Below are 22,847 nucleotides of genomic sequence, written 5' to 3'. Positions count from 1 at the left end.
ACTTTAAGAAGTAATTTACCAGTGACTTGACATGCTGCCAAGACATCAGGGAAAACAACGCCTAAAGTTTTCCATTGGATTTAGCAATTACATAGTCTTTGGTAAGATGAGGAAGCCCATTAACAGTATCCAAATACATTCTCAGACAGTTGGTGATACATTAGTATTTTGGTCTTATTTTGAAATGCCTTTTTTTTTTTTTTCTAAGTAACCTCTATACCCAATGTGGGGCTCAAACTCCTGTTCCTGAGGTCAAGATTTATGTTCTGTTAACGAAGCCACCCAGGAACACCTCCTTTTGTATCTCTCTTAAATAGGCACCCCTGTTTTTAAATGATTCAAACCTCCCCTCCATTGTTACACCCTTTAAAAAAAAAAATGACTACTCCCAAAGAGCAGCCAAAATCTATTTACTGCCATAGCCTTTTCAGCAACACCTTTAGGAACACTGGACAAGCTTGTTGAAGTTTCATTCACAGGATTGAATGGTTAAAGTTTTTGACAGTCACCATGAAAACATACTAGCAATTTTCATTCTAAGGCTTACCTTTATCCACATTTAATTTTTTTTTAAGGTATTTATTTATTTATTTATTTATGATAGTCACAGAGAGAGAGAGAGAGGCAGAGACACAGGCAGAGGGAGAAGCGGGCTCCATGCACCGGGAGCCCGACGTGGGATTCGATCCGGGGTCTCCAGGATCGCGCCCTGGGCCAAAGGCAGGCGCCAAACCGCTGCGCCATCCAGGGATTCCTATCCACATTTAATTTTACATTCATTATCTAAACAAATTCATTACCTTGGTGTGATGCAAAATGCCCATGATAACAGAATTACTAGGAAAAGAAAGCATTTCAGTCCTGACTTAATTGGACTCATTTTGAGAAGTCTCCACATTTCAGTTATGATGCATTGATTGGAGATAAACACACACACACACAGTTGCTTAAAGGATAAAAACATGTTGGTTTACCTCACTCCAGGGTCCAGAATCCTGTTTGGTTTAGGCACAACTGGATTAGGCTTCCTGTTAAGGGTTCTCAGCTCTGCCCTCCACATGTTAACCTAAACCTAAAGCTGTATTCCCCTAAACTGGCTGCACACCCCACCATCCAGTTAGGGTAAAGTGTCAGATTAAGGTTCAGAGTTCACTCTGGTCTAGTGGACTATGAGCCTACCCCTGAAATTATATTTAAGGACTGGTTTAGACCAATTAAGGGCCACGCCTAGAGGAAGGAATGGGGCCAATAATCTGCAATAATTACTACACACTGAAGTTAAATAGATAATACAGAGGCAACCAACAATGTCCCCTCTACTCAGTGGTCCAGCCCAAACTAAAATGACTGAAAGGAGCATGTGTATTTTGTTTTAAATGTACTTGCTTTATTAAAAAAGCAAGATCCTTTACAAATATTTTTAAAGTACATTTTTATAATGTATCATGATCACTTTGGGCACAAGTGCTCCAATTCACATTAAGGAGCTTTTAGGAGGGAATACCTGGGTGGCTCAGCGGTTTGGCGCCTGCCTTCGGCCCAGAGCATGATCCTGGAGCCCCGGGATCGAGTCCCACGTTGGGCTGCCTGCATAGAGCCTGCTTCTCCCTCTGCCTGTGTCTCTGCCCCTCTCTCTGTGTCTTTCATGAATAAATAAATAAAATCTTTAAAAAAAAAAAAAAGCTTTTAGGAAATCGGGGTTCAAGCGCAACCATCATGAAAACTAAGTTGTGAATTGGGATTGTCTTTTCCTGCAAAATATTATCTTACAGTCTTGAGCTATTCAGGAGCCGAAAAGAGCATTTTCTAAGTGAAGACTGTTTTTTGTTCAGAGATAGTTTCTCCAGCTCTTTGGTGATAATATACAGGAAATGTCACTCGTCATCAAAAGCTTAACCCCAGTGTCCAAATAATAAGACTGGAGCCAGAGCACCAACTGGAATAGAAAAAGAGAAGTCAGTGGATAGAGAATGGGGATTGAGACCCATGGAGGGGACATACAGCAAGATCCTAGAATCAAGGGTTTTCCAAATTGTCCAGATATTTTAAATATTTTAAGGTCTTTGTTCCAAACAATTCAACAGTACTTTCTATGGAAATTATCGAGAATTTATGCATTACTACCATTTTTTTGGCTACATTATCCAATTATGAAGTGAGTACTTAATTCTACAGGTTTTATTTATTGATTACCAAAACACCACACAAGTTGTTATTTTGAAATCAGCAGTACTACCAAGAACAAAAACCAATAGGAAGAGAAACTGCTTGTGCTCCATTTGTTTCAGAACTTGGAAAATAAGCTCTGAGACCAAACATCATGCACTCCATTTTAGGGATCAAGTCTGAAGATTGTTGTCACAAATTAGTATGACTACCTGGTATTCAGCGTTTTGAAAAATCACTGCATTGCACAATATAATAATAAACTGCCCAAAAGTGCAGCCATATTGAAAATAAACACAGAAGAGCAAGAGCAGAAGTAACTATACAATGAGTCACAGAAACTGGGAGTTGAAGTACTACATATTGCAGAGATTCAGAGTTTCCAAAAACTGTTCTATGAGTGATGAGGTACAGATGCATAAGTCATGCATGCAGAGAGGAGTTCATTTATATTGCTAAGTCTGCAGTGTATCCACATGTAGCTGAATAAACTGAACTGAACAGAAACTGTTGAATTTCCAAGGTCTTTTTATATATTTCTGGATTGTTTTAACTATAAACACCAAAGATATATATCAGTGAGCAATGTGGGGGCAGGAGATGTTTGGTTTGTTTTTTTCTTTTTTTTTTTTTAAGACAGGAAAATATACTACACAGATAATAGCTCTTATTTTTATTTATCCTTATATAAAATAAGTAAAAGATGATTATGTTCAAATTATGAAGGTTTTTTTCACTTTAATAACTGATGTATCTATGTAGTTGTGTTTGCAAAATATTAGTTAGAAAATTGAAAATCTAATTGTGTGTTTTCTTGTCCTGTTTTCAATAAAAGTTCCAACAGCAAATAAATTAACCTTCTTGGGGAAAAAATGCTAGTTTAAGGATTTCGATTAACTTCTTCTGAGATACTCCGTCTGTAAGTTTCTAAAAGTTTCTAAATCTTTTATCCAAATATTAGTGGAAGAAATACCATCTATCTTTATAAATACAAAGTTATGATCCACTTATTTTAGAAAACTAATAACACAAAGTTCAAGTCAACTATAACCAAACTGGCATATTTAAACTTTTGATCTCAGAAGTCAAAATATTACAAAAATAAAATAAGGAACTCTGTCATTTGGGGTCAAATCTGGGAGGAAATAGCTAAAATCATAGCTTGATAACTAGCACCAATGATTAATTGCTTTTTCAACATGTGGATTATCTTGGTGCCAAAAATTATGGAACAATTGCCTAACAAATTGGAGAGTCCCTGATGTCTGTACTCATATTTTCTTTGGATTATACTAAGCAATTATGCTAAACTTTCTAATGACTAAAATGGTATTGTGCCTTGGGGTACATTTTGATGAACTACAGTTGTACTTTTCATAACCTAAGAAGCATATGCATAAAGAAGTATATTGTCCAGAATAGAGCTCTATGACCTTTATGTTAGATTACAGAGAATTATAAATATCTTTCATATAACTATGAATATGTTTACTATTAATAGTCATTACTTTATTTACCTTCCTGAAAAATTAGTTGGTAAAAGCTCATCTCCAAATCAATGTTTGATTTAAATGGTTCCGTTTTGGTTCCTAGAATTTGCTACTTCATACCCTATCCTCATATTCCATTTATTATTTGTAATAAATTTATCTTTATTATTTGTACTGTATCTTATATATTAAATAAATCCTTCAAAGCCATATGTGTTTAGCTTGAATCTTGTTCTTCAACTCCTATGTAATCCATCCATCATTTCTTGCATGTGTTTCCAGACTTTTATCTTAAGATTCTGGGCTTAAATAAAGTAACACAAATTAGGCTAAATAAGAAATTAATTTATGATCTTATATTATGAGGACACAACTATGGTTGAATAATTACAACCATCTGAAGTGTTATCCCCAGGCCTAAAAATAGGTTATTAACAAGTGCTTTATCTATTTCAGTAAAAAACAAAACTGAAACAAAAGCTATATTAAATACGAGAATTTGGAACACAAGTAGAAATTATATTTTCTAATTCTCACAGGCTCTTGTTGCCAGATTTCTGAGAGCATCTTTGATAATACTATATCATTTTAATATCACATAAGAACAATTACATTTCTTTTTTTAAAGATTTGATTATTTATGTATTTGAGAGAGCACAAGGTGGGGGTCAGTGCAGAGGGAGAAGAGGGTCAGAATCTCTAGCAGACTCGCCACTGACCGCTTTAGCCCAACATGGGCTCAGGACCCTGAGATCATGACAAGAGCCAAAACCAGGAGTCAGAAGGTCGCCCAGGGAACATTACATTTTAATCAAGATCTTGAATTTCGGCTTATAATAAAGTGGCAACTGTTCTCTCTTCCAAATTCTAAATATAATAGCTTTTTCTAATAACAAAAGGAAATTTTACACTCTGCCTTATGGGTTAAATGTTGCAGTGTATCAAAATCCAAATTTCTCACTGTGGCTTAAGGGCTGATCTGGTTCCTGTTTTTCTTTCATTCCCTCCTCCTCCCTTCAGAATAGGATCCAGCCACAATGTCCTCTGGGTCCTTGTGCTCATCCAGTTATCCCCGCCCACCCCTCACCCCTCAAGCCCTCAAACTGGCTGCTTCCTGGGCCTGGAACGCTTCCTCTCAGGCTCTCAGGCCTGGCTTATTAGGCTCCTCATTCTTCAAGTTTCAGCTCAAATTCTGCCTCCCTGGAGAGGCCTTGCCTTCTTATCTCCAGAAAACACTTCTCCCTTCCCTCCTCCCTCCCCACTTCTACACCCCAGTTTCACTCTATTTCCTTCACAGACTATACCACAATCTGAAATTATCTCATTCATTTATTTTTTTACTGTCTCCCCTTACTAGAATGTAAACTCCATAGGCCTGAGGACTTGGTCTAACTTCTCTATCCCCAGCTCCTTGAAGAAGGGCACATGGAGTACTTGGTGAATATTTGTTGGATGAAGAAATAAATGCAGTGGACATTTAAATTTGTTTTTAAGAAACACTAACAATATTTGTTTTTAGAATGACAAGATTAAATCTGTTCATGTCTTTGTACGGGAAACTGCCTTTTGTTGCACTGTGCGGTCATTATAAAATGATTGTCTTTTCCCAAACTTCTTAGTAGATTTGAAACAAAAGTGGAAAAAAATTTTTTTGTCAATCAACAGTTTAAGGGGCACCTGGGTGGCTCAGGTGGTTGAGTATCTGCCTTTGGCTCAGATCACGATCCCGGAATCCCAGATAGAGCCCTGAGTCGGGGTCCTGGGATAGAGCCCAGTGCTCACATCGTGGGGGAGTTTGAGGTCTCCGAACAGCCGAGGCCGAGCACCAGCAAAGGGGATGATTTTTTGGCCATAATGGATGAGTTATAGCTGTACTGGCCGGGAACCCCCACCACTCCCCCGGCTCCAGGTGGGATGGGCTGCCCCATAAGGACCCAGGGGATGCCCCAGGGAGCAAACCGAGGCTGCTAGTTCTCTGTTGAGCCAGGGGTTACCTCCCATTCCTTTTTGTGTTGTAAAGAACTGTGCAAGGCTCCTTCCAGTCTGGAAGGCACACATATACATGTTTTCAGCTTTAAAAAAAATAATTAATGGGGCTCCCTGCTCAGCAGGAGCCCCTCCACCCACTTGTGCTTGCTCTCTCTCTCAAATAAATAGAATCTTAAAAGAAAAAAAGAATTTAAGAGTCACTATTGCAGAAATATGAAAAGGGCCACACACTAGCAAAAAAGCACCTGCTATTCTCAAAAACAAGCATGAAGGAAAGGAGCGCTTTTCAAATAAGCAGACCTTCCCTCCCAAAAAAAGGCAGCCAAAAAAATGTATAAGCAACTAAATAAAGTATATACAAGATATTTTCACTGATTTTTAACAAATCACTGTGAAAGACATGAGAATAGAGTGTGTTACATTGCTGAGTTTCACTGTTAGCCTCAGTCATCACCAACTACTTAAACTTTTGCTGAACTTATTATTGGCTTGATCAACTTCAGCAAAGTCTTGGATCTATATTAGAAGTTCCCCATTCCTTATCCAAAAGACAATTTTTTAAAATTCCTAAAACATGGGGTGTTTGAGGTGGCTCAGTCAGTTAAGCCTCTGACTCTTGATTTCAGCTCAGGTCATGATCTTGGGCTCATGGGATTCAGGCTGGAATAGGGCTCCTTGGGGCATCAAATCCCTCATTGTGTGCTCTGTGCTGGGCCTAGAGGCTGCTTGGGATTCTCTTTCTCCCTCCCTCTTGCTTGCTTGCTCTCATAAATTAATTTATTAAAATAAAATTCCTAAAACATAAGCAATGAACTGTTCTGAAACCTAAACTTACTCTAAAAGTGTTAAGTCCCTTTCTTATAAATGCTTTCTAAAAGACTCAAACTAAAGTGTTAGACTCTAAAGACAGATGTTTCAGAAATATAGAACATTACATAAATTAGACTATCAGTAGCAATATTTACAAAACTACTTTTCAGAAAATATTTTAATATAAGATGTATTAACTGTACGATATATGACATTAGTGATTTTCAACTTAGATCCCTCAATTTATAGTCACATCTCATACATGTTATATTTATTACAACTTGACCCTCTAGTGGAGGATGAAAGTGATCCACTTTAGAAAAGATATTTTGTACATTAAACATACTAGAACTTGAAATATAGAACTTGAGAAAAAGTCTTTGTGTATTAAAATTAATAGAAGTTAAAAAATATAACACAACTAACATTGTAATTATATTAATATAATACAAATAACAAAGTTATTTCACATCCACTCTTGGGTAGTGAAGGAGCAATGGAGAATCTATAGCTGGATTTGAAAGTAGTTTCTGAGATTAAGTGAACTTACCTGGGTTCAGTTTTGACAGGTTCACTTTAAACGTGTCTCTAAGACATTTCATTTCGAAGTGAAATGAATGTCTAGCAGCCACGTGGATACATAAGTCTAGAAATTAGGAGAAATGCCTTGGATTGTTTTATATGTAACCTACGAAATAATCATTTACATTTATAGATTACATTATATAATAAATGACAGGGATCCCTAGGTGGCTCAGCGGTTTAGCGCCTGCCTTTGGCCCAGGGAGCGATCCTGGAGTCCCGGGGTTGAATCCCACGTTGGGCTCCCTGCATTGGAGCCTGCTTCTCCCTCTGCCTGTTTCTTTGCCTCTCTCTCTTTCTATGTCTATCATGAATAAATAAATAAAATCTTTAAAAAAGAAAAATAATAAATGACAGAAGTCAGTTACTAAGTTTTTAAAAAATTATTTATTATTGGTGCCCATATTGTATAATCATGGTATTAGAAATCCATGAAGCTCTCAATTAAAAGATCATCTCAGGTTACAGAAATCAGGAGTGATACCTGAATGGAAATTGCCTCATCCATAAGCAAAGGGTTTCCTTTGTATTGATTCTACAACTGCAGCTTCTATAAACGGATACTTCTTAAGAACTCTTTCATTCTGGGCAAAGGGCGGGGGGCAGTTAGCGCCGCCTTCGGCTCAGGTGTGATCCTGGAGACCTGGGATCAAGTCCCATGTCGGGCTCCCTGCTTCTCCCTCTACCTCTCTCCTTCTGTCTCTCTGTCTCTCATGAATACATACATAAAATCTTTAAAAGAAAAAAACCTTTCATTCTAACCTAAAACTTCTGGTAGTCACTTTATTTCCTTTGAGCTTCCTCTCCAAATATCTTATGAAAATAGTAATCATGTCCCAAATTTCTAAGCAAATCTTCCCTCAACGGAATTTTCCATTGCTCTCTGTATTATTTATTGCTGCATTAAGAAATTACCCAAAAATTCAGTGGCTTAAAACAATATGCATTTATTATTTCACAGATTCCATGGGTCTGGAATTTAGGTCCTCTCCTTCAGGTTCTCTCATAAGGCTGCAATCAAGGTGTTGGTCAGACATGAGGTTTCATCTAAAAGTTCAACTGGGGCAGGATTGACTTCCAAGCTTAAACAATAGGTCTCAGTTCCTCACTGGCTGTTGGCTAGAGGTTATCTTCAGTTCCTTGCCACATAGGGCTCTCCTAAATGACAGTTTGCTCTATCAAAGAGTGCAAGCCAAAAATGCAATAGGGAGAGTCTGATAGCAAGACAAAAGTAACAATCTTTTGTGACCTAGTTGTAGAAATAACATTTCATCAACTTTGTTACATTGGTTAGAAAAAGTCACAAAATCCAGCCCACATCAAGGGGAAGGGGTCACACAGGGCATGGATACCAGGATGTAAGATCACTGAGACCATGTTAGAAGTCTACCTATCACACTCACGAATATTTATCAATCTATAAGGTCAAAACAAACAAACAAAAAAAGTTAACTCCAATAACTGCTAATTTTTCTGTATAAAGCTATGTGATGATATACAGGTCTAGGCTCTTTAATTTGTTGGTTTCTCAGTGACAATATCTAATCATTGAAATGTTTAGTACTTCACACAGGGCTATATAATATGTACTCTAGAAGGTCAGGAAATATATACTAATGGACAAAGATAGACCAATATATGGGGAAAAAATGTGTGTTTCTGTCTAGAGGTACTTGGAAACTCTAGTGGAGACTTAAAAATGTGCTTTGTAGGGATCCCTGGGTGGCGCAGCGGTTTGGCGCCTGCCTTTGGCCCAGGGCGCGATCCTGGAGACCCGGGATCGAATCCCACGTCGGGCTCCCGGTGCATGGAGCCTGCTTCTCCCTCTGCCTGTGTCTCTGCCTCTCTCTCTCTCTCTGTGACTATCATAAATAAATAAAAAATTTAAAAAAAAGATTTAAAAAAAAAATGTGCTTTGTAGTACTATTCTTCCAAGAGTGCCTTTTAAAATGACTCTCAAGACTTCACATTATTTTTACAATACAAATTTACCAACATCTGTCAAAGTGTAAATCCTAAGAGTACTTTATACTGAACTTACAAATGTGTCACTGAAGACAAGTATTTCTTGTAGTTAAAAAAAAAAGTATTTCTTGTAGTCTGCCAAATTTCTGCCACATTGGAAAATAGACAGATGATTGTTTAACACTGTATGCCACTAGACAGGAATTATATTTCACATCTTAAGGAGAAAATACTTTCCCTTAAGCTTAATTTGTTGCATTAAAAAAAAACCTAATTAGTAATTTGGCGATTTTAAAAAAGATTTTATTTTTAAGTAATCTATATACCCAACATGGAAATCGAATTTACAATCCTGAGATCAAGAATTGCACGCTCTACCAACTGAACCAACAAAGTACCCCAGTAATTTGACCATTTAAAAAATTTTTTTTTTTTTTTTTAGGGAGAAGGGAGAGAGAGAGAATCTGAAGCAGGATCCATGCCCAGTGCAGAGCCCCACTCGGGGCTCAATCTCTCTCATGACCCTGAGATCATGACCTGAGCTGAAACCAAGAGTCCAATGTTCAATGAAATGAGTCACCCAGACACTCCATCCACAAAACTATTTTAAATAGGAGCAGTCACAAAGAGATCTCCAATTCCATGAAGACCAAAACCCAAAATGACCTTCCAAAATAATTTTATTTTAAAGAACTGATTACTGGGGAAAAAAAGAGAAAAAGTCATAATCCTACCATCAAGAAATAACCATTATTACATTTTTTGGTATAGAGGTACAGATCTGTATAGATCTACATCTAAATCTATACATCATAGATGTAAATATATAGCCTTTTAGATATTTAAGTGTGTATATAATTTTACCACAAATGAGATCACACTTTTTTATTTTTTTAAAGATTTCATTTATTTATTTATTCATCAGAGGCACACACAGAGAGAGGCAGAGACATAGGCAGAGAGAGAAGCAGGCTCCATGCAGGGAGCCTGACGTGGGACTCAATCCCGGGACTCCAGGATCACACCCTGGGCCCAAGGCAGGCGCTAAACTGCTGAGCCACCCAGGCATCCCCACATTCTTTTTTATAATGATATATGTGTCCTTCTAAAACTTTTTATTCTTTCGGAACCCCTCCTCTTCAAATTCTTCCGTAGTATCTGAATCTAAATTATTAATTTCTGAATCACTGAATTGTGTTCTCATAATAAATTTCACTTCTGATGACTCTGTCTCTGAAATGTTTTTTTTTTTTTTAAGATTTTATTTATTTATTCATGAGAGAGACACACACAGAGAGAAGCAGAGACACAAGCAGAGGGAGAAGCAGGCTCCATGCAGGGAGCCCGATGCGGGACTCAATCCCAAGACTCCAGGATCACGCCCTGGGCCGAAGGCAGGCACTAAACCGCTGAGCCACCCAGGCGTCCCTTGTCTCTGACATATTAACCAGCTCTGCTTCTCTTGTCCATCAAAAGTAGTTGGCACAATTACTGACTTCCTATTTCTCTTTTCCCTACTTTCTCCCTCACTACCATTTATGACCGCATGGTTTCAGTGATTACTTCTATTCTGGAAACTATTAAACCTATCTCCCTTCACACTTAACATGTATAAACCAAACTCATCCACTTCCCCTCAGATTACTTGCCACCCCTCTTCTTTCTCTAGTATAATTCCTTTACTCTAGCTAACAGCCAGAAATTATCTTCAACTTCTTCCTCTTTTATCCTATCAATCTTTATTAAATCATGTTTCAAGATGCCTCCTAAATGTGTTCATTCCTTGCCCCTTCCTTTGCATTCAACCTAATCCAGGCCAATATTCTCTCACAACTGGACTTCAGCAACAATGTTCAGAATGGGGTAAGGGTTCATCTGTCTGTATTCCCCTATCTTTCCTCCCAGGCTTCTCTTACTCTAACAGTCAGTGCTGTCTAAGGAACTTGAGCTTGAAATCAGGAGCCCAAGGGTAAATTCCCTCTCTGGCACCTCAGATGTGACCTTCGGCATATTTTTTGCCTTCCTCCAGGCCTGGAACTTTTCTTATTTGCAAAACGACAAACTGGACTGTCGCGTGGGCTCTAAGTCGCCTTGCAACTCTAACAGTCTTCTACTCTGATGCTTCTTCGCTCAAGAAGGGCAAACACAGCCTCCCACCGCGGCCCACACCCACCCCTCACCCTCTCCCACCAAGATCACCGCTGTGACTGTTTTCCAGCTTGCATCGCTCACATTCAGACGGCTCAATTTACCATATCCACTGTAAATATCAGTTCCTTGTTCTACTGTGCTTCTTCATTTATAAATTATTCATTTTTCAGACATTAATGGAGTGACTGCGGATGTACAAGGCACTTTGCTAGGTCCCTGGAACAGAGAAATTAAAGACATAATCCTCGCCCCTCAAAGAATTTACCATCTTACGGGAGACACTGGGTAACACAGATATAGTAATGTGTTAAGTACTATGTTAAATCATTTAAAATATCTTCGTTGTTTGGAGGGGCAGAAAAGACTTGAGTACATAGGAAATCCTCAGAAAGGACGTGCGAACTCCAAGCTGGGTCCTTGAAATTCAAAAGCGTGTCCTATTGCTACCTTGAAGGGCGATGAGAAGGGAAATTTAAAGTAGGGCATATTGGGGCAAGTGTCAGACTGGAACACTGGAGGGCAAGAAGCAAGCAGTGAAGCTGGTCAAGAACGAACTGGAACGCCACCCTAAGGACTGCAGATTTTACCTGAGGAAAGTGTGGAGGATGAGCTGTACTACGGTTCAGACGATTACCTGGTCTGTTACTGGGAAAAGGTTAGGGTTAGTTCAAAGCTGACAGAAGGACGATAATCCGGTAGGGGGGAATTGTAGCCTACCGAAAACTGCTTTGGCCACAGTTTGGTTCACGTAACCGCCAACAGGACCGATGCCTCGCGGCCTCGCCGAGCCAACCGGCTCCGCCCGGACCCCGTCCAGCGGCCCTCAGCCTCCGGCCGCTCGCGTCACAGAGCGACCGGCGCCCGCCACGGCGTTGGGCGCTTCCGGAGACATCGCGAGATTTCCCGGAAACCCTGTCCCCAGCAAGAGCGTCTGGTCGCCTGGCAACCGCACCGCGCCGCCGAGGAACCTGGCACTGAAGAAACTTGACTTCCAGACTCCGCTCCTTCAGAAAGTGGTGAGGTGCCTTCTAGGGAGAGGTGGGGGCGCTGAGGAAGCCCTAGAGCCACGTTTCTCAAACGAGCCTGCCTGCCAGTAAGACTTTGCTGGGTCAATGGTTAACATGAAAATCCCTAAGCCTTATCTCGGAGGCATCTAGAATTTCCAGAAAATCAGTCTGGAAGCTTTTGTGTTTGAAACAAATAGCTAGAATCAGGCAAGGTTGGGAAACAGCTATAGAGAAGGGAGACGCAGGTGCAGAGGTGGCCGCCGGGCTGAGGGAGCCGGATCTCTGAGTACAGATCTGAGTTTGAAAAGGTGAAAGCCTGAGAGCCAACCCGGCGATTTAGTGCATTGGGAAGTCAGTGAGCTTGGGGCTCGCTAAGGGAAATATACAAACTAAATTCGGAATCATCGGTTACCTGTAATTTGTGGGAGCCCCAAGAGATAAATTAAGCCAAAGGGTCTATTAAAATGGATTCCCAGAGCGCCTGTAAAGCAGCTCTCTGTCCCCCCTGGCAATCCGGAGAGAGAGAGATATCCTAGGCAGGAGGAACCCCGAGACAACAGGTATCTAGGAGTGAAAAATTATGAAAAAGCTGTTTCTCAAACTCTAGAAAATAATGAACCTCTTTTAAAAGAAAAGCAAGAACACCCCACTAGTGTTGACATAATTATTTTTATTATAATGTTCCAAAATGTGTCCAAATCCAAACTAGGTTCAGTTTAACTATCTGAAGCTTATAGTATCCCTAAAACAAACAAGAATACCAATAACGTTTAAATTCATGTTACATTAACAAGATGAATGGTGGTGTTTTGATGAAACTAAATCCTCTCTTGTGGATTTGACTAATACAATGCAGATTTTTTTGAGTGAAGTGTGTTATGGGTTGATTCAGTTATCTTCCTTCCCTTATTCAAGCCCCTGGACAGTTTTTCTATAGCTTGTTGATGAGGTCCATTGGCCTTCCCTTGGTTTAATAAATATTTCATTTATATACCACATTTGCCCCTTTACTTTTCTAAATTTATTTCTGTACAAACACCAGTTTGTGTACTGGAACCTAGAGACAAAATCCATTTATAGCTTAGTCATTCATGAGGATTCAGATGATCCAAAATTTACCTGTTTTAGCCCAGCTTAGAAAAGAGAGCCAGAAGCAAAGTCTCATATGATAACACTTTTGGGGGGACTGTAATCGCAGGGGAGCAGGAGAGAAGGAAAAAAGGAATGAGAGATGGAGGAAGAATAAATATAGCCCTGTATATAAATCAAAGGACCAGAGCTATTTTCTGTGAGAACTTTTGAAATGGCTATGTCTTCTAAAGTCTTTGGGGAGGGGGAGAAGGGAGAATAAATAATTTGTGACTCTCCCACCCCCTTCATAGTACAGGGTTGCTCCTGTTTGGCAACCTGTTTAGCAGTTTCCTGCCTCAGCTGTAAGAAAGAAATTCTGGGGGTTTAACCACTTTAAGATGTGCATTTTCACCACAGTTATCAATGTAAAAATGATATTTGAAATTTCCAGAGTAAGTTCTAAAATTTTAAACTAGGATCTAAAGAAATCATGTTTTAAAATATTTTAAATATTTCAAATATTTTTTAAACATTGTATTTCTATACACTAGCTCCAGATAATGTGATTCCTAAAAGAATGTCACTTGCAATATCAACAAAAATATATGACCGCTAAAAATGACAAAAAAAATACACATGGCTTTGTAAGAAAATTATAAAACTATTGAAAATCATTAAAGAAGCACTCGTAAAACAGAGAGGCATACCATAGTGATGGAAAGGAGGACTCAGTATTAGAGATACTTCACAAATTGTTTACAAATTCAGTACAATACCGAGTCACCTGGGTGGCTCAGCCGTTATGCGTCTGCCTTTGGCTCAGGGCCTGATCCTGGGATCCTGGGATGGAGTCCCGCATCAGGCTTCCCAGGTGGAACCTACTTCTCCTTCTGCCTGTGTCTCTGCTCTGTGTGTGTGTCTCGTGAATAAATAAAATCTTTAAAAAGAATTCAATGTAATTCCTAATAAAATCCTGACAGAATTTTTCATGGAACATGGCAAGTTGATTTTAAAATATATATGAGGGATCCCTGGGTGGCGCAGCGGTTTGGCGCCTGCCTTTGGCCCAGGGCGCGATCCTGGAGACCCGGGATCGAATCCCACATCGGGCTCCCGGTGCATGGAGCCTGCTTCTCCCTCTGCCTGTGTCTCTGCCTCTCTCTCTCTCTGTGACTATCGTAAATAAATAAAAATTAAAAAAAAAAAAAAGAAGACTTCTTCAAAAAAATAAAAAATAAAATAAAATATATATGAAAGAGTTAAGGAGGAGAGGATTCTGGGAATATGGCACAGTAGGAAGCATCTTGTTTCTCCACCTACACAACAACTGCACTGACAGACTCTGGTGTAAATATTTTGGAACCTGGAGTCTACTGAAGGCTTACAACTTCCAGGGGAAGACTTAGACAATGAATATCAACAAATTTTGGTCAATTTCAGCTGTACAGCAACTATCTATTCCCTACACCCAACCCTGTAGCAGGAAGCTATGCAGGGGTTTCTGGAGCACCTTACAAACAGCTTGCAGAAGCCAAAATGGGCAAAAAACACACTAGCCACCAAATATCAAGGATCTGTCCTCTGACCACCAACTGCTGCCTCTGATCACAGCAATGCAGACAAAACTGCAAAGCAAAACCTAAACATGTTTACAAAGAAACAAAGCATAAAACATGAACAGAAAAACCCCAATACATTTGACATTAAAAATATATAGCTTTTGTTTTTTTAGAAGATGCCATTAAACACAAATTAGAAAAAAAAAGGAGAAAAGACAAACTATAATTGGGGAATAGATATCTGGTGCATATATAATCAGCAAAATATCAGTTTCTGATAAAAATACAAGTGTATCTAAAAATTACTTATAAAAATATAACCCATAATGAAAAATCGGTAAAATATAAGAAACCACAATTAATAGAAAAGGAACTCCAATGGTGATAAACAGGAAAAAACTCTCAATCTCTAGGAATTATAGAATGCAAATTAAACACAGGGAGGAGATGAAACTACTGATCTTGCTATCTTCAAATCCCCTCTTTGTTTTATTTTCATATATATAAAGATCTGAGGAAAAACAAAAACAGTATGAGATATCACTTCACACCCATCAGATTGGCAAAAAGCCATTATCAACTGCTGACACTGGAGTAGCCTGCACTATAAAACAATAGGAATGTTCTTAGCTGCACTGGTAAAATTCCTTTAGAAAACAATTTGGCAATTGAATAAAGTTGATAATGTGCAGCCCAGAAATAGCCACTTCTAGTTTTAAACCCTAAAGAAACTTGCACATCAGCTAAAAATGACATGTATATAAGAATCCTAAAAGCAACACTGCAAAGGAAAAAAACAACAGCCAAAGATCTATCATCAGAAGAAATAAATTACCTACAATAGAATGCTACATAGCAATACAAATATTCTAGAGCTATACACATCAACTCTGATGATTCTCACAAACAAAACTTTAAGCAAAAAAGAAAGTTGGAATCAGAATAGTAACATTTATGACTGTAAAAATATATTTTAAAAAGAACTATATATTGTTTAGCTATACATACATTTGTAATAAAAGTATAAAGACATGAATAGAGACATCTAACTCTAAACTCTAAAAATAAGAGAATAAGGAGAAAGATATAGAAGTGTTCCAAATGTATTTATAATGTTTTATATTTTAAGGTGGCCTGTAGGTCCATGAGTGTGGTGTTATTCCTTACACTTTCTTTTTTTAATTTATTTTTTATTGGTGTTCAATTTGCCCACATATAGAATAACACCCAGTGCTCATCCCATCAAGTGCCCCCCTCAGTGCCCGTCACCCAGTCACCCCCACCCCCTGCCCACCTCCCTTTCTACCACCCCTTGTTCGTTTCCCAGAGTTAGGAGTCTCACATGTTCTGTCTCCATTTCTGATATATTTCCCACTCATTTTTTCTCCTTTCCCCTTTATTCCCTTTCACTATTTTTTATATTCCCCAAATGAATGAGACCACAAAATGTTTGTCCTTCTCCGATTGACTTATTTCACTCAGCATAATACCCTCCAGTTCCATCCATGTCAAAGCAAATAGTGGGTATTTGTCATTTCTAATGGCTGAGTAATATTCCATTGTATGCATATACCACATCTTCTTTATCCATTCATCTTTCGATGGATACCGAGGCTCCTTCCACAATTTGGCTATTGTGGACATTGCTGCTATAAACATCAGGGTGCAGGTGTCCCGGCTATTCCTTACACTTTCATCATGAAATTTAAGGCAATATTATTTTTACTTAATTAGAAACTTTGTTCAGAATATTATCGTCATGTTTGAAATTTGATCTGTAAACAATAATTTTACATTTTTGTTGTAAAATGAATTCTGAAAATGCCAAAAGTCTACAAAGATTTAATAATTTTATTCTATAGATTACATTTTGCACTCTGGACTATCTAAGGATACATTCCATATCTTCAAATATTTTATTGTGAGCTTTTTATATAATGTAGCTTGGGTAGTTCTATCTCAATGTATGAGAATGCAAATTGAATCTATCTTTTACTAAATTCATTTTTCCTCCTAAGCATTGAGTTCATGTCCAGAATATGACACAAATACTAAATTCATTTTTCCTCCTAAGCATTGAGTTCATGTCCAGAATATGACACAAATTTAAGTGTTTGGTGGCAAAATTACAGATACTTTAGAAAAGTAATGCTCAATTTTAAACTATACTTTAAAAATACAATAAATTTTATAAAACTGAGACATTTATCACTTAAATAGCTATACTTCCTGGATGATTGGAAAAGATTTTTTTTTTTAATGTATGGACCACATCTGGATCTCTTACATAAAGCAATATTTTATTAATTAATTTTATTAATAGTATGTTCCCCTTATTTAATAGTCCTAATGTATTCCATATAAAACTGTGAAGTAAACAGTATTCATCTTTCTGTGAAAAAAACAGTAAAATAATAATGGTAATAGCAAACATTTATTGGCCTATGTACTAAGCACCATGTAGAATATCCTATACATGATTATCTCATGTAATCTTCACAATATCCCTTGGAAGTAGGTACCATTTTTATGCTAATTGTATAAGAAAAAGAGGGAACATAGGTTCCTGGTGCTTACCAGCTTATAAGGCTGTGTTCTTATACTGACTGATCAGAAAGAGAAAGCAGAGTAAACACACCAAATACACCTCAGCCCAGGCCCTCTGCCTGGTCTGTATTATGAATGGGGAGGATACAGGTTAAAAAAAGAAACTGATATACCATGACCAAGACTGCCTGACCAAGGGCAATGGAGCCAAAATTTGAACCAGTTTGGACTGAAAACCACTGTATTATGTTGCCTCTTCGTGGATTACAGTTGTAGTAACATGACAAAATTTCAACGCCAGTTCCATTTTCAAATATTTTTGTACCATTGTCCTACGTACATACTTAAGGTTTTCATACAATATGTTCTGATTTGAGGGTTTAGAAAATATGATCAACATGGGTACTATGGAAAAAGGAGCCAGAAGATCTGATCTCATTCTCAACTGCCACTACCTTGAGTAGTTTGATACAAATCTCCAGGCCTTAGTTTCTTCATGAAAACCTCAGATGATACTCCTCAAGAGAAAAAAATCCTTTAAAAGATGCCCACAGTAATAACTCAATATTAGTGAGAGGAAAAGATTTGTAAGTAGAAGTGAATGAACATTACATATTTAATTAATTTTGGTGTTTTAAATCTTTTTATGGTTAGACTTTTATGGTTATAGACTTAAGTTTATAAACTTAGCAAATATCTAAGTGCCTTAAAAATGTCTCTGAAATAGATTATCAAATAGTTTTATATAAGAAATCTAAAAAGTCAAAATAATTTTTCCTAAATTGCATGTACATAATACTTCTTTTTTTCTTTTCTTTTTAGAAAGTTGGGCATAAAACAATGCCTAAACCTGCTTTTGATATGGTATCAGAACAGAACTATTGCTGAGAGTTTGATTTATAGAAACCATGGTTCGACTAACCTTGGATCTAATTGCCAAAAATAGCAATCTTAAATCCCGAAAAGAAGAAACCACTTCACGATACCTGAAGAAAATAACTCACATAAATTTTTCAGACAAAAATATAGATGCAATTGTAAGGATTCTGAAATTATTTCCTATTTTTAAATAATTAGCAATATTAAGTTTAAAAATTATTCTCAGAAAATACCTTCTTATTAACTATATTTTGATCAGTCAAATTGGAAAATACTTTTAAACTATATTTTGATTAGTATATTGTGTTTTCATTTTAATTTCCTGCTTTTGGTGTTAAAATTATGAAAATTAAGTCTCTATAAAATATACCATTGTGATTATTGAATACATGTGCGAAATATATATGTTCCCCTGAAGTATTCTCTAGTGTAGCAAACTAGATTTGAAAGCATATGTTGGAAAATAATTTCAAAGATAACACTTTTGTATAATTCCAGATCCTTGGAATATGAGGGTTTTTAAAATAAGATAGTAAGAATTAACTATAGGAATACCATATTTCAAAACTTTAACAGTGAAATCTTTTTCACTCATAATTTAACTGATTATATATATGTAGGTCATTTATACAAGACAAGATTATGTTTAGTTAGATATACTCTGACACTATATTTTCTCTGTGTTAAGCAAATTCTTGGCTTTAATTTGGGAAACTTAATTTAAAAGGAGCAATATCCCTTTTAGGCTATTTGTATTAGTGTCCTTTGTCTATAATAAAATGCTAAAGACTATAAATGCAAGAAATTTCCTCAGAAACACAAGGTACATGAGGGCAGAGATGATGTCTGTTTTGTTCACATCACTCTAAATCCCCCATCCAACACAACACCTAACCCATGTTAAGTGCTTAATAAATGTTTATCAAAATGAATTAAAGAAATACCAAAGTCCGTGGCACAGTTGTCCATTAAGACTTTTTTTTTCAGAGACTCTACCAAATTCCTATTCTGTATTTCTTTACAGTTTCTTAGTGATCCTTCTCCCCATTAATCCAATTGCCCAGGAAACTATTTCATCATACCATTACAGACTTGCCCTCTACAGAGAGCCTCCATTTAATGTTCTTTTGTCTCCTAACAATCAGTGCTCCTTCGGTGTAGATGATCTTTTTTAGGCAGAAAGCAAACTAGTTAAAGTATAGTTAGCCCTAGAAAAATATGGGGGTTAGGGACACCAACACCCCCACACTCCCCAACGTCCTACCACCCAACACAATTGGCCAGAAGTCTTGATAATATAAAGTCAACACATAAATTGTACTATATAATATATTATATACTATATTATTATAATCAAGTAAGCTAAAGAAAAGAAAGTGTTATTAAGAAAATCATAAGGAGGAACACCTGGGTGGCTCAGTGATTGATGTCTGCCTTTGGCTTAGGTTGTGATCCTGGGGTCTTGGGATCAAGTCCTGCAGGGAGCCTGATTCTCCCTCTGCCTATGTCTCTGCCTCTCTCTGTGTCTCTCATGAATGAATAAATAAGATCTTTAAAAAAATCATAAGGAAAATACATTACAATACTGTACAGTATTTATCAAAAAATAATTCATGTATAAGTAGACCATGCAGTTCAAATCCATGTTGTTCAAGGGCCAACTATAATTCATACAAAGGGGATGCTTGGGTGGTTCCGTTGGTTAAGTGTCCCACTCTAGTTTCAGCTCAGGTCGTCATCTCATGGGTCATGAGATTAGGTCCTATGTCATCAGGCTCCACACTGGGCATGAAGCCTGCTTGGGATTCTCTCTCCCTCTCCTTCTGTTTCTCCCCTTACCCTATCACACATACCTGTACTCTCTAAAAAAAAATTCACACTAAGATAAGAATAGCCTATAAACTTAAAATTCCCAAGATGTGGTTATATTTTTAAAAATCTTGTTAATAAAAACTAAGATAGTTTTTAAGATTTTATTTTTTTAAAGTAATATCTATGCCCAATGTAGGGCTTGAACTTACAACCCCAAGACCAAGAATTTCATGCTCTACCAACTGCACCAGCCAGGCACCCCAAACTGAGATATTTTTGAGCATAACTTCACTTTACCTCTTGCCTACTTAACTCTAGGCTGACTCTACCACCACATAGGAAATGGCAAACTTTAAAAAATACCTTTAATTATTTTCTTATCTCAAGAGTAACTAATGTGCATTTTTATGAAATATATATATAAAAAGAAACTGACTTATAATCCTATCATGCAGAGTGATAATGTGTATTATCACTATTAATGTGTAGATGATGTCCTTTCAATCTTTTTTCTAGGCATGTATTCATATAATTTTTCAATAGTGGGTCATATTGAATGTACTGTTTTCATTTTGAGGTCTAAAGAAACTAAAGGATAAACAGTTCAACAGTATTCCTTTAACAGCATTATCATAGTTTATTAATCTATTGCCCTTGATTATCTATATAATAGCTTCCCATTTTCAGTATTAGAAACAATAGTTTACTTCTAATCCTACAGAAAGATTAAGACCTGATTTATAGGAGTGCCTGAGTGGCTCAGTCAGTTAAGCATCTGCCTTAGGCTAACATCATGATCCCAGGGTCCTGGGATTGGCCCAAGTTGTTGGAGAGCACTTTGGGGTGGGGAGTCTGCTGCTCTCTCTCCATCTACCCTTCCCTTCCTCCCCTCTCACCCAACCCTGGCTCCTTCTCTCACTCTCTCTCAAATAAATAAAATCTTAAAAAAAAAAAAAAAAAAAAAAAAAAGACCTGATTTATAATGTTGAAGCAATAATTTGTTAAATGCTTCAACTTCTAGAGGAATCTAATTGCTTCCAAGGAAAACTGCTTGTGCTAGGAAAATCTTAACAAATACAATTTTATTGGTATAGTTACAGAATACTAAAACCTAGAACTGTTTTTATAATCATTCTAGTCTTCTTTTGACTGTGCTAAGAACAGAGAAATATTGTTCCTTTTATATTAAACTTAAGGAAATTTGCAGAATGATTAAGAGAAAAACTTTCTTAAAAATAAACTTCTGGGATGCCTGGGTGGCTCAGCGGTTGGGCGCTGCCCTTGGCTTGGGGCATGATCCTGGGGTCTAGGATGGAGTCCCCGCATCGGCTCCCTATGGGGAGCCTGCTTCTCCCTCTGTGTCTCTGCCTCTCTCTCTCTCTCTCTGTCTCTCATGAATAAATAAATCTTTAAAAATAATAATAAAAAAATAAAATAAATTTCTAAGTCTTCAGGAGAAATCAGGTATGACCTGTTTTTGTTTTCCTTTTAGGAAGACCTCTCTCCTTGCAAAAATCTTACTGTTTTATATTTGTATGATAACCGTATCAGTCAATTGACTAACTTGAATTATGCTACAAATCTGACCCACCTGTACCTACAAAACAACTGTATTTCATGCATAGAGAACCTCATGTCATTAAAGAAACTGGAAAAACTGTAAGTGCTTTTGTTTTTAAGTATCATAATTGTCATCATTACAGGAATATTTTTGCGTGTGGGCCTTTCCATTATCTGCAGCTTTATGGAACAGGCCTCAATTTTTATTCTTATAGCATTAGTACAAAATAAACTGTTACCCATGTAATACTTGGCGATTTGTTTCATTAAGCATGATATACTTTTCTTTAGCAGGAGGGTGAGTTGTCTTAATCACTTATAAGAATACCTAAAGTATTTAAAAACTCAACTGGTGAAAAAAGGTTTCCATGGAAACCAGATGAGTTCTCCTTTCAGAATTACACATCTCAAAGGGGCAGGATCCTAGAGTCGATAATGTTACTTTAGATTTGATTGTAAAAAGGCATTTACTGCCTATAATGATTTTAACTCAAAAATCAAGTCTGGTATATTCAGTTTTCCCAGATTGGAAGAATTAAGAGTGCTTCTCAAAAAGTGAGCCAAGAACCTCAGAATGGGAATAGAGTGGGATAGAAAATGCTTATTAAAAATGCAGACTGCTGGGGATCCCTGGGTGGCTCAGCGGTTTGGCGCCTGCCTTTGGCCCGGATCGAGTCCCGGATCGAGTCCCGGATCGAGTCCCGGATCGAGTCCCGGATCGAGTCCCGCGTCGGGCTCCCGGCATGGAGCCTGCTTCTCCCTCCTCCTGTGTGTCTGCCTCTTTCTCTCTGTGTGTGTGTCTATCATAAGTAAAAATAAATAAATCTTTAAAAAAATAAAATATAAAAATGCAGACTGCTGGGCTCTAACCTAGGTAGCCCCAAAACTTACCATATTTAAAATCAACTTCCTAATCTTACCCACTCGCAAATCTGTCTCTCCTTGCATTTTTAAACCCACCACCTGGGGGGCACCTGGGTAGCTCAGTCAGTTAAGTATCTGCCTTCAGTTTATGTGATGATTTCAGGGTCCTGGGTTTGAGCCCCATGTTGGGCTCTACGCTCAGTGGGGAGTCTGCTTCTCCCTCTCTCTTTGCCCCTCTTGCCCTCACTTGTGCTCTCTCAAATAAACAAAATCTTTAAAAAAAAAAAAAAACAAAAACCTACTACCCAGATAATTCTTCATCCTAACATATAAAAGGAGTATTGGTAGATCATTTAATAAAAACTATTCCAATTCTCTCACTTTAAAAAAAATAA

General features: G+C 37.5%; 1 protein-coding gene, 1 long non-coding RNA gene and 1 other non-coding gene across 11 annotated transcripts in view; 2 read left to right on the top strand and 1 right to left on the bottom strand.

Annotated features, from left to right (window-relative positions):
• Window positions 1-10,194: 10,194 nt before the first annotated feature.
• On the bottom strand, window positions 10,195-12,010 carry LOC112678566 (uncharacterized). The gene is made up of 2 exons (XR_003147672.3): window positions 11,871-12,010; window positions 10,195-11,369 (listed from the first exon to the last, which is right to left on the bottom strand). It is a non-coding gene; the product is annotated as an uncharacterized LOC112678566 (long non-coding RNA).
• The window catches only part of PPP1R42 (protein phosphatase 1 regulatory subunit 42), a 68,167-nt gene continuing 56,674 nt past the window's right edge, over window positions 11,355-22,847 (top strand). For 7 of the 9 annotated variants that reach the window (XR_007407040.1, XR_007407039.1, XR_007407041.1 and 4 more), the window contains exons 1-2: window positions 11,355-12,169; window positions 21,521-21,687. Coding sequence is in view for 4 of the 9 variants with exons in the window: in XM_035708367.2 (XP_035564260.1) it covers window positions 11,921-12,169; window positions 21,521-21,687 (416 nt within the window). In the remaining 5 variants the exon portion in view is untranslated. Of the gene's footprint in view, window positions 12,247-18,159; window positions 18,375-21,520; window positions 21,688-22,847 lie in introns of all 9 variants that reach the window. The other 2 variants (XM_025477891.2, XM_025477892.2) reach the window with 2 other exon arrangements.
• On the top strand, window positions 17,351-17,487 carry LOC112678674 (small nucleolar RNA SNORA51). The gene has a single exon (XR_003147760.1). It is a non-coding gene; the product is annotated as a small nucleolar RNA SNORA51 (small nucleolar RNA).

Source organism: Canis lupus, chromosome 29 (assembly GCF_003254725.2).
Source record: "Canis lupus dingo isolate Sandy chromosome 29, ASM325472v2, whole genome shotgun sequence".
NCBI lineage: Eukaryota > Metazoa > Chordata > Mammalia > Carnivora > Canidae > Canis > Canis lupus.
Note: the sequence above shows the minus strand (reverse complement) of the source record. Positions and strands in the feature narration are given on the sequence as shown.